General features: G+C 39.9%; 1 protein-coding gene across 1 annotated transcript in view; it reads left to right on the forward strand.

The window, feature by feature from the left end:
- TC2N (tandem C2 domains, nuclear) overlaps positions 1–9,787 on the forward strand; it is a gene marked incomplete at its 5' end in the record, with an annotated part of 12,745 nt that extends 2,958 nt beyond the window's left edge. Inside the window, 8 exons of the mRNA XM_009870498.1 lie at positions 126–217; positions 832–907; positions 1,933–2,033; positions 2,877–2,993; positions 4,365–4,556; positions 6,447–6,561; positions 7,036–7,235; positions 9,586–9,787. Coding sequence (XP_009868800.1) covers positions 126–217; positions 832–907; positions 1,933–2,033; positions 2,877–2,993; positions 4,365–4,556; positions 6,447–6,561; positions 7,036–7,235; positions 9,586–9,696 — 1,004 coding nt within the window. The remainder of the gene's footprint in view (positions 1–125; positions 218–831; positions 908–1,932; positions 2,034–2,876; positions 2,994–4,364; positions 4,557–6,446; positions 6,562–7,035; positions 7,236–9,585) is intronic.
- Between the last annotated feature and the right edge of the window lie 1,918 nt (positions 9,788–11,705).

Consider the following 11,705-nt stretch of genomic DNA (forward strand, 5'->3'; position numbering starts at 1 on the left):
GGAAAGCTGCTGACATCCTTCCTTAGATGTTATTTATCTACCACTGATAGAAAAAAATCTTCTTGATTATTTTTTTTCTAGCAATGATGCTTACATGATTTGTGTTGTTTCCTTTGTCTTTTTAGTTTGTGATTTAAGACCTAGTGCTTTGCCTGGATCACTTGATGTAAGTCGTTCAATGTTTGATCTCCGAAGCCCACCTCATCGATTCATGAAGGTAACTTAGGTTGTACTGAAAACTCACCTTATTTAGCATATCTGTTCCTGTTGCATTTTATTTTCAAAGTAAACACTGAAGGGCATTGTTCTGTGAGCTGAAAGGACTCGAGGGAAGAAGTTCAACATCTTGACCAACTTCAAGAGGTTCTTTCCTGGTGTCTGCCCTGACTACTGCTGTTCTGGCCCGGTGGGGCTGTTGAGAAACTCAAGTAGGCTTTTAGGCAGGACAAGACAAGAGGTTGTGGTTCATCCTCGTGATTTCCTCCAGCAGCTGGAAAGCGGAACACTAAAAAATTCCATTGATGCAAAAAACACAGTTTTTTTCTTTTTTTTGTTTTCCAAATAATCTTCATTTATATAGAAATTAAGTTGCATATATATATATATATATATAAGTGAGCAAAAAAATAATCTGTGCTGCCTTACATGTCCTTTATCAGCTCTTTGCATCAAAGTAGTAATTCCGTGTGCTGGATCAAGAGATTACTAGAGAATTATACAATTATTTGAAAATGGGTGTTGTTTTCATTATGTCTTGTCTGATGGTAGAATCTCTCTATCTTTTTGCATATGTTGCTTTGAATGAAGTAACTCGGTTGTTTTTGCCCCCAGAGATATGATTCATTCTCCAGTGTACCTAGCAGTACCTCTTCCAGGAAGGATTCACAAGGCAGTAACAGGAGTCTGGGTAATGTTTTGTTTGTTTACCTTGTAATGAAATATTTCCCTTTGCACTTGAAACAGTAAGCTGTCTCTACTGTTGATGATTAATTTTTTTAGATGAATCTGATTAGCAAGTCAGTTTGGAGATGACTTTGCAATTTGAAATTAAGAATTTTGGGCTTGAACTGTCTTGTTGTCAGGAGGTTGAGCAATTGAGCCTTTGAGGAGTTCTCATGCTTTTGAAAAATTTATCCCTGGATTTACTACCCGAGTGAACTACAAAATTGCAGATACTCTGTAAGGATAAAATGCAAGACCTTGGTTACAGCTCTAGTCTTTTTCATCAGTATTTTTCTGTGAGAAGTGCCTGGAATCCAAACCCATGTTACACTGAGAATTAGGCAAAATATTGCATGCAAACCTAGTATCCTTACTTATGAAAGAATGCAGAAGAAGTGGAGATGCTGTAAATAAACCCTCAAAAATGAATCAAGTCCCCATGAGAGTCACCTTGCTGAAGTCAGAATTTCACCTAGTTTCTCAAAAAGACAACTGGAGTGCAATGATTTGATTCCAATTGTGACAAAGAAATGCTGGATGTTAAATGGCTCTTCTGACTCGGAGAAAAGTATAAAAGTAAAATGTTTACTAGGCTGGGAGTGAAATCTGAGAAAGATAAAAAGCAGGCCAACTTATAAACTTAACAGTGAAAATGATAAATCTAAGGGAAGTGATAGATGATAAATGTGTTCTGGGTGTCTCGGGCATACTGTATCTTATAAAAGTTGTTCAAGTATGACACAAGTTATTCAGCAGAGATAACTAAGGTAAATATGCAGACTTTTATAGTGTTAGCTATGCAGAAGGTCAGGCTACAGGACTTCATGAACATTTTGTCCTTAATATGTAAGTGTTAAGGTATTTCTAACTTATTTTGAAAGAAGTTTTCAAACATAGGCAGTCCACCTACTAACAAGTTCCCTTATTTTCGGAATGAATTTTCAAGATACTGCGTTACTTCTAAAAACACTAATTGGCTTTCTTCCATAGATACTATTACATTATCAGGTGATGAACGAGACTTTGGAAGACTGAATGTGAAGTTGTGTTATGTTTCTTCTGTAGAACAGATTTGGATCACTGTTTTACATGTAAGCAAATACAAATAACTTCATTATTATTTACTCAGGTGACTATTTTACTATATTTAGTGTTAATTCTCATTAAATTTGGTGCTCTGTTATTTTAAGGAGAAAAAGAACATTACTGATAGTTATTAATGTAAACAAAGCTCAATCAAATGTAATGCTGGGCTTCATTCAAAATATCTTCCTCTTTTTTTTTCCTCTGTTGCAGTCTCTGTTCTGTTGCAGTCAATAGCAAAAACTAGTATATAACACTTTCTGTTACTATACATAGATTTTGATTATGGAGTGAGGAACTGTTGAGCATAGATAAAAAAAGCTGAGCTCATCCTCGGCTGGTGCTGCTGTGGAAGTTTTCCTGTGGAAATTTGGATGCAGCATTTAACTGACTTGAAATTTAACAGTTCCTTCAGAGCAGAACCATAGTAGCACTTTGAGGGCATGTACTTTCTTGGGGCTTTTTTGTTAGCTAATGTGATACTGTTATGCTGGCTGTTCTATACACTTCCAGGAACTATGAATAATTTTCAGGCAATGGAACTTGGAGTCGTCATAAACCTCATAACTACATCAAGTGCTAAATACTACATAAGGGATTTCATGATTTATCTGTTGTCAAATTGCCACATAATGAAACCATTAAAATCAACTGAATAACTTTTTACCTTCTGGTTGTGAAAATTAATTATTAAACCTTCTGAAGTGACACAGTCATTACACCAGTTCTGATTTATATTCAACATTACAGGAATTATGCATAATTCAAGAATACTGTAGAAGACTCTTTCTAAATTATATGAAGGACAGAGTCTTATATTGCCTAAACTGACTCTGTTTTCAACGTTGCAGTGCAAAGATCTGAGCTGGCCTTCTAGCTGTGGGGAAAATCCTCGTATCTATGTCAAGGGAATTCTCACGCTGCCCAAACCAGTGCATTTCAAATCTTCTGCCAAGGAAGGATGCAATGTAAGTAGAGGCAGGGAAAACACCAAGAAATATTTTTTTCCAAAAGAAATAAAAGTGAAATGTAAATGGATTTTTAAAATGCACCAACCATTTACTCCTATGCCATATTTCCTGTAGTAGTTACTTAGGTTCAGGTTACTTCCTGTCCGCAACTTCTAAAAATCCTATGAATAGCCTTCTTCCTCTTCCCCTCTCTTGCACTGTACAGTCGCCCTCCTCCTCTCTCAAGTCTGCAGGACAGATATGTTCACAGTGGACTGAACCATGAGCTGCTGGCCTTGGCAACTAACTGGTGGGGTACTGGAGGAAGACAGGCCCTACCTGTAGTGCACATTCACCCCAGGGAAGGTAGATGATGTACTGCCTCGCGCTAGGGCAGGAAACAACGTTCCTGCATCCTCCCTACAGAAAGTAGTAAGAATTGGTTGCATGGGACAAAACTCCCAATAGCGGCAATAAAGGAAAATTACACTGTGCCCTGGTGAGACCACACCTGGAATACGGTGTCCAGTTTTGGGCTTGCCAATTCAAGAGAGACAGGGACCTACTGGACAGAGTCCAACAGAGAGCTATGAGGATGATTAAGGGACTTGAACTTCTCTCCTCGGAAGAGAACGGAGGCTGTTCAGCCTTGAAAGGAGACGGCTGAGAGGATATCTTATTAATGTATGTAGATACCTGAGAGGTGGGTGTCAAGAGGAAGGGGACAATCTCTTTGCAGTGATGCCCAGCAATAGAATAAGGAATAATGGGTTTAAGTCAGAACATAGGAAGTTCCACCTCAACATGAGGAAAAACTTCACTGTGAGGATGCCAGAGCCCTGGCACAGGCTGCCCAGGGAGGTTGTGGAGTCTCCTTCTCTGGAGACTTTCAAAACCCGCCTGGACCACGTTCCTGTGTGGCTGCCCTGGGGGATCCTACTCTGGTGGGGGAGTTGGACTAGATGGTCTCTAGAGGTCCCTACCAACCCCCAATATTCTGTAATTCTATGAGGTGGAAAGTAAAGCAAAATAAACCATAATGTGAGTCAAAGGTGAAGGAAAAAATAAAATTAGCAGGAGAGACTCAAGCAAAACGCCATGGGAGAATTTTCTGGGACAATGTGTGTATGCTGTTGTAAAGCTCCAGAAGATATGGCCTTAGCTTGTTCTGGTGGTGAAAAATAAGCCAGAGCTTTGTCCCTGCCAGAGCACGACAATGAGGTGATGAGTCTGTGGGGACTTACCACTGTGGAAGCACACTTTTCCGTGACAACCTAAAACAGTAGCCAGAACAAGTGGCTGTAGCACCAGGAAGCCTTGGTTTCAAGTTTTCAGGCTCAGTTCGACTCTCTTACAATGGTGATGTTACCCCTCTGTTTTCCTTTCTAGGACATTGAATTTATGGAAACTTTTGTATTTGCCATTAAATTGCAAAGCCTGCAGGCTGTCAGACTGGTATTTAAAATCCAGACGCAGACTCCCAGGAAAAAAACAATTGGAGAGTGCTCCATGGCACTGCGGGAGCTCAGCCTGGAAGAGTCAAATCATTGGCTGGATATATCTCCTCCTTCCAAAGCCCCTGTAAGTGCCAATACTGCAAAACTGTGTTGTTATATCACCTACAAAGAGCTGCTGGAAATGAAAGTAAAATGATTCAGTACTAATTCCATGTTAACAATGAACAGGGATTGGTGGGGGGGGGGGGTGTGTTAATTCTTTTTCTTCCTTTTTTTCCCACTTTCTTGGGGAAAGGCATTTTGATGTGGAAAAAACTGCAACTTTTGAAATCAACACATGTATGTTCTTGTCATAAACTGCAGCTGTTTCTGGGAAAAGATCTAGAGCAAGTTCTTCCAGACCATAGTCCACAGCTTAAGGGAGGGGTCTTCTGGGGAAATGTTCAGCAAAGGACTCCAAGTAATTGCCTTTCCTGACCAAAAGAGCATCAGGAGAGCCTTAGGACTCGCAGCAAGAGCTCAGAGCTAGTGCAGTCTGCTTTTTTGGGGGGAAGAAAAGTGCTAAGATCTTCAGTGGCTTGAAACTGCAGAGATAGCTATATATTTAATGGTTCAGATTGCATGCTGTGAAGTAATAATTCAGACAGTTCATTTCCATTACTGTAATAAGAAGCAGGTGGTTTTCACAGTGGGATTTCCTTTCCTCATACCCTCACTTTGTTTGTTGCTTTTACAGATTGTGTCTAGACATTTGTATTTTCAAGAAATTAAACTTGAATTAGCAATTCAAAAGCAAATTTTATCTAGGTGTGTCTGAGTAATATCAGTGAAACTCTTGACTTCTAACATAAGTTACACTTGATATTTTTTAGTTCTAACAAGAATAACCCATGTTGCTTCAAAAGCAATAAGATTAAGTGAAAGAGGAAGCTGTTTTATAAACCATTTCATCCCAGTGCAAATTCCTGAATCATCTCATAGTTTCTCTCCCTCTGTTGACTTTCCTCACCATTATGTCCCAGAGCCTCCAGACAATGCTGGAATTCATCCATCATACTGCCCTGTGAGGCAGCAGACTACCCTGCTCGCCAGTAGAGAGCCAAAGCCCAGAGTAGAGTAAGTGGCTTCCTTTCAGGGTTAGACAGAAATTTGTGACCAAGCTGCAAAGAGAATTTGGGTGTCTGATGAACTGGAGCTTGACTTCTCTTTATCTAACCTGTTGCTCTCTCACTTATGCGTTTTTCTTCGCTGAAATGCATTACAACTTGAAGGGAACTGGGACCAGTCCTTTCAAATGGAGGCTGTCAGGAAAGCTGCGTCTCCACCAGTCTTCTGCCATTCTTCTGACGTTCAGAGTATGTTAGCATCTGACAGGAGAGTAATGAGGATGCCCCAACATGACTTTGCCACTAGCAATAATTGGTTAAAAAAAACCAAAAAACCAGACTGAAGATCTTGGTACGTTCAGAGTGTGGGTGTGGGTATGTACGTTTGTAGGCACATCAAGCACAAGTATTCCCGTAACTCCAGAGCGTGCAGTCGCCCTAAATATTCATGATGTTAAGTGACAGTGTCTCGTATCTATGGAAGGCATTGCTTATATCTCCGTATTGCAGAACTGCAAAGTGTAGGAGGAGAGCTCCAAAGGTTTTTGTGTTAGTGGAGCATACCTGGTCTCTCACTTCCACACACAGGTTTAGCATGTCCAGTTTTCCTGTATGTGTCGGCACTTACCGTTGAGGGATCTTCCCCAGGTGAAAAATGAGGACTTGTTTATTTGTCTGGTATCTCTGGCTGCAGCCCACGAGGGCCATATGTGCACTGCAGTCCATCAGTGGAGCACATGTAGCACAGCTATGACAAGTGCAGGTTGTGTATACAACACATGCTTCTATTTCTGTCCAGGAAATCCCAGCTAGAAATGTGGGAGGCCAACATATGACAGAATTCCTGTGTTTCCTGAATTTATAAGCAACTTAATCCAGATGTTATGGCAACATTCTTCTGCTTGTAGGTGTGCCGTGCAGAACTTCAAATAGGAACTTGTTTCCAAGCAATAAACAGGAGGATTCAGTTACAGATTCTTGAAGCACAAAACCTTCCAGTTTCATCTGCACCCCTGTCTTCAAGTAAGTTACATCAGCTGTCTCATGCCTCCTGTCTAAAAGCATTTGTAACAGGTAAATTGGTGCTCAGATGGGTTGGCAATTCGTAGCATTCCTTACAAACCTCAGACTAACATATTATGCAGTAGATTTTCATTGCCAAGGCTTGTTTCCACAGATGTCTTACTTGATTACTTTTTGTTTAGTTTGAAGCTACATGTTTATGTATTTTGGAAGATTTTTATCGCAGTATTAATGCTGACATACAAAAGCATTAGCTTGCACTTGCCTTTTGGATACTGTGTTAATCAATTCAGTATTATTGAACAAACTCCGTTTGTGTGACTAGTCAGGAAAGCTATTGTGCAGTTCTTTTGGCCAGACTTTTGGGAAATTGTTGCAGTTTGAACCATACCTGTGGATCTTCTTTAGTTCCTTTTTGCGTGTCTGTGAGTAAGCCTTTGTGTGCTGTGCCTTTTCCCCTCCCTTTTCTGCTAGATTTCTTCGTGAAAGTTGGAATGTTTAGTACAGAAGGGATGATCTATAAGAAGAAGACTCGTCTTCTGAAGCCCACTAACGGCCAAGTGAAGTGGGGAGAAATGATGATTTTTCCAGTTAGCCAAGCTGAACAAGGAATTGGCTTCCTCATCAAGCTCTACAGCAGAAGCTCAGTGAGAAGAAAACACTTCCTAGGACAGGTTGGTTACTGCTGACTAGCAAGATATCCTTAATTTAAAATTCAGTTCCAAAGGTTTCCTTGTATGAGTTTTAAAATACTTTAAATAAGGTGACATACAGCAAAATAGTAAATTCTAGTAAACTCTTCTGCATGTAACCCCCAAAAAATAGCACTGGGCTCTTAAATGTGCACAAATGTCAGAATGGGAGTTGACATTTGACTTGTTTCTTTTTAAAAGAAATCCTTAAGTGGTTTTTGTATGGAGTATTACTATATGAAAAATTTCTTCCTACAGACAGATGTACTGTCTGTCATCCTCGTTGCCTCCAGGCTTTCTGGAGAAAACAAACAGCACTCACAGGACCTCCACAACCTGCAAGGTCCCACACAGGAAGGAGATGTGTTGGCTTACTGCACCAATACACTTGCAAGTAGGTGTGTGTAACAGGAAGCATCAAGAGCTGCCACATGAGACTCCCTTCCTGGGTAAAACAATGCTGAAATTAGCACAGTATTCTAAATGTGTATGATCAGGTGATAACATAGGTGACCAATCACAAAATTTCTAGTCGAGTGCCCCTTTTCTCTATCCCAAACAGCTGGAACTTGAGTAATACCTCTTTGAAAGCATTTATCTGATCATAATTATTGAAGCATCATAAAACTTGGTAGCCTGGTCTCTTTTTATTCTATCTGCCCTCTTCCCCTGGTTGTTCGAATTTACCATCATCCTGCCCCTTCTTTCTCTCCTTTTCTTTTTGGTACACTGAGCTGTAGCTGTTCTTAATGCTCTGTGCTTTCCTTGACCCTGCTAGATTTAGTAGCAGAATTTTAATACATGCATAAATGAATAATGTAAAACTGATTTTGAGACCCCAACTGTAACGTCCCTTGTCACATGAAGGACTGTGCTATCCTTAGCTACAGAAAATGATACTGTCCTGTTCTGGTGATGTTTCTTGTGCCTGCTGAGGACGTGCAGTGATAGGACATACTGATGTGCTTTATACCAATGATGCGCCAGCAAGTTATGTGAAGTTTCTCCATTTTATGGAGCCTCATGTCACACACGTTCCATATTTCTGTGATTCCTATTGGTGGAACTGGATTTGGAACAGGAAAATTAAAAAAAAAATTATCTTTTTAGTTTTGCCACCTTGAGGTGGAAGTAACTGGGTATGATTTTGCAGTCACTTAGCAATATGTGAGGTAATCTCAATCTGAGGAGTTACATTTAATCATGGATCTTATTTTTAGGGGGAGGAAATGAGCTACTTCTGCTCCTCGGAGGTTATTTGGAAAAGGTTGTTTCAGCTCATGCAGGCAGACATTGCCACATAACACACGAAGACATAAAATATGGCTCAGGGAAAAATGTACTTTGAGCAATTGGCTGCGTAGCTGGAAAAAGATGAATATAGCTGGATCTATTAACTTTGTTCTTCAGAGATGATGTTTAATTGGATGCTGTTCTAAGCAGACAATGCTTAGATTAGACTGCTTTTACAGGCATGTCTTTAATCATGAGCAAGATGTATATTGAATCTCTGTGGATGAAACATCAGCTGTCTGGGGTATTCTGGAAGGCATTATTCTCACTTCTTGAGGACTTGTGCCTCAACAGTGTAGGCTAAATGTACTTCATGGTGAAGGTTTCTGAGAAGTCTTAAAAGGACTCATTCTTGGAAGACTTGAGGAAATAAGAGTCCTGTAAATAATGATACATACTTACATAAGCAGAATTCTTTAGGCAGTGGAGCCTGGTGATAATATTCAGGGGGAAAATTTCCTTCTTGTACCTCATTTGCTTGTTTAATGGCCACTACTCATTAATTGAATACTGAGAAGAAATGGACTCATACTGCGTGACTATGTGTGGTATGGGCATGTTAGTAACCTCTGTGGAATGCAGGTTTGGCCTGGTCTTTTGGAGTCCACAATTTTAAATGCTCATGAAAATGCTGGACAGCTAGCTCGGGGTGCCAGGTGGCTGGCAGCCAACTGGAGTTTGAATGCATAGAACCGTCGCTGGCCCTGATAAGCCCTTGACCCCAACACATGCATTTGAATGGAGCAAGGAATGCTTGACTTGAAACATCTTATTAAGGAGAGAAACATTAGCATGCAGTGAGCTCTCTAAACTATTTTAGAGGCTAAATTTAAACCCAGACTCCCTGTGTTCCCAGCTGCAAGCCAAGATATGTCAGTCCTAACAGAACTCTGTTTGTTGCTATTATGCTTTGGTCACAGTCTACACGTTGTATCTCATTCTGCACTTCTGTGCTGTTTACCTGGAACTGATAAAGGCTGGGCCTCTGCATTGTATCAGGTAAACTCAGTTTTATTTTTCTTTCTGTTTCTTACTGCAGGTCTGGATAAGTTCCGATAGCAGTAATAGCGAAGCAGTAGAGCAGTGGAAAGACACTATTGCCAACCCTGAAAAAGTTGTTGTTAAATGGTACAGCATTGGTCCATCTTGAAGACCAGAGATGAAACTCTGGACAGATTTTTCTACAAAGATTCTCCTACGCTGTTTAAGATAATATAAATAAAAAGAAAACTGTTGTCTACGCAAGTTCTTCATAAGTTCTCCACTGCATCACACCTCCGTGGTAACTGGGAGAATTCAATTTCACCAAGAGAAATACTGGCTAATATTATTAAGAGAAAGACATAGGATCTAGGGAAGGTGCTTATTTGATTTTAGAAAAACCACCTTGAAAAATACATTTTTTGACACTTTCAGGCTCTCTTAAGAGCAGAGAAATTCAGTCTTGGAGAGAAGCATCTTGAATCAGCACCTTTCCTCATCTGCAGCCTTGTCTTCGCAGACTCCAAAGCCCATGGGAAGCCGTCCAGCTGGTGGCTCAATCCCCGATACCTGCAAGCCACTGGGCTTGCGCCCATGTTGACACCATTTAGTCAGAGTAAAGCGTGCCTGAGCAAGTGGAAAAGCTGTGGCAGCAGGAGAAGGCAGAAGGGAACTACACAATAAGGCAGTACCCAAAGGCTTTTCTAATCTCCATTTTTGATGAAGGGTTGTCCCAGTACCCTGACATGCCTACAGCCTGGGGTTTCCCCCATCCTTTGCTCTAAACAGAGAGCTTGAAAGCTAAGAGTTTCTCTCTGAATCACCAGGATCTTTGCAAGTGGGACCCTGCCGCCTTGCTCTGTTTGGGTGAATCAACAACTCTGGTTGGTTGGAATCAATGCAATAATACAAAGAGGCAGTGGCCCAGCCTTGGATCAGGGCCAATGTTTCCAGATAAATTACTTTCTTATATAGAACTCTTGTATGTAAACCACTTCCTATCTAATCAACAATGTTCTAGCATTTACTTACATTGCTAAAAGCCAGACTGACATATATGAAGAAGTAAGCAAATATTTACTGACCTAAGTGCTTTTTGATATTAATTAAAATACAGCACAGCAAGGGAGTCAGACTTTCTTTAAAAGATAGACTACTACTGCACAAGTATTTGTTACATGTCTATGATGCTGAAAAATTGTGTGTGGGAGTATATTTTTATTACTTGTTTCTAGCAAGAAGTTACCATATTTTTATTGCAAGTTATGGTTTTCCTACAAAATCCTAAGATTATTCTTTGTATTAGTCCCCATATTTTCAGGGGTTTATTCAGAGTTATTTTTAAGGTGGGAAAATGCCATGTATATGATGGATAACATATACATCTAAAAGCACAGACCTCTTTGCAGTGCTTTTAACTACTGGATTTAAAATATATATTTGTTCCATTAAATCCAGTGCTTACACATATATTGCTTGCTGTCTGGACTGTACAATTACATCTGTTCATATAGGTGCTAAATAATTTTATCTTTTTTTATAACTTGGATCCCATTCAAACATGTAAGGTGAACTAGAGTGGCAGTGAAAAGCACTCGCTGCTGGAAGGGAAAGGAATAGTGGGGAGCAGAGAAAACACTAACAGGAAAGCGTGTTGTACTTAAGCATACAGATTTGAAGTACCTTTAACTTTTCTGACTTTGAGTAAGGGTCAAGAAAAAATGGAATCTCTTAAATTTTTTTTTTTATCAACTGATAATTGAAGCTTTTAAAACTTCAACCATTTAGATTTTTGTTGTTCAAATATAATATTTTGAAAATGGACAAACAAAAGGATTTTCCCAGGCCCTTAGATGTTCTACTTTTTGACTGGCTTTTAAAAATGAACTGGCAAAGTTTTTTGCATGTTACTCAGAGAACAAATATCAGTTCTTACTGACACTTTTTGCAAAGCTCCCAGTAAGCCCAGAGAATCTTGTCTGGCAGCATTAACTTCCAGCCAGTTACAACCCTTGAGATGAGCCTGGCCTGTTGGGTAGTATGAAAAAAGGAACCGGACCAAGCTGATAATCTTGGTTGATCTTTACTTGAATACATGAATCTCTTTTATTCAAGGTATATCCCAGTGTTTTGGAGGCTTCAGTTACCATGGCAGTGGTTCTACAGAGATTTCCAGTT

The sequence above is a fragment of the Apaloderma vittatum genome, unplaced genomic scaffold (genome assembly GCF_000703405.1).
Source record: "Apaloderma vittatum isolate BGI_N311 unplaced genomic scaffold, ASM70340v1 scaffold19535, whole genome shotgun sequence".
Taxonomy (NCBI): Eukaryota; Metazoa; Chordata; class Aves; order Trogoniformes; family Trogonidae; genus Apaloderma; species Apaloderma vittatum.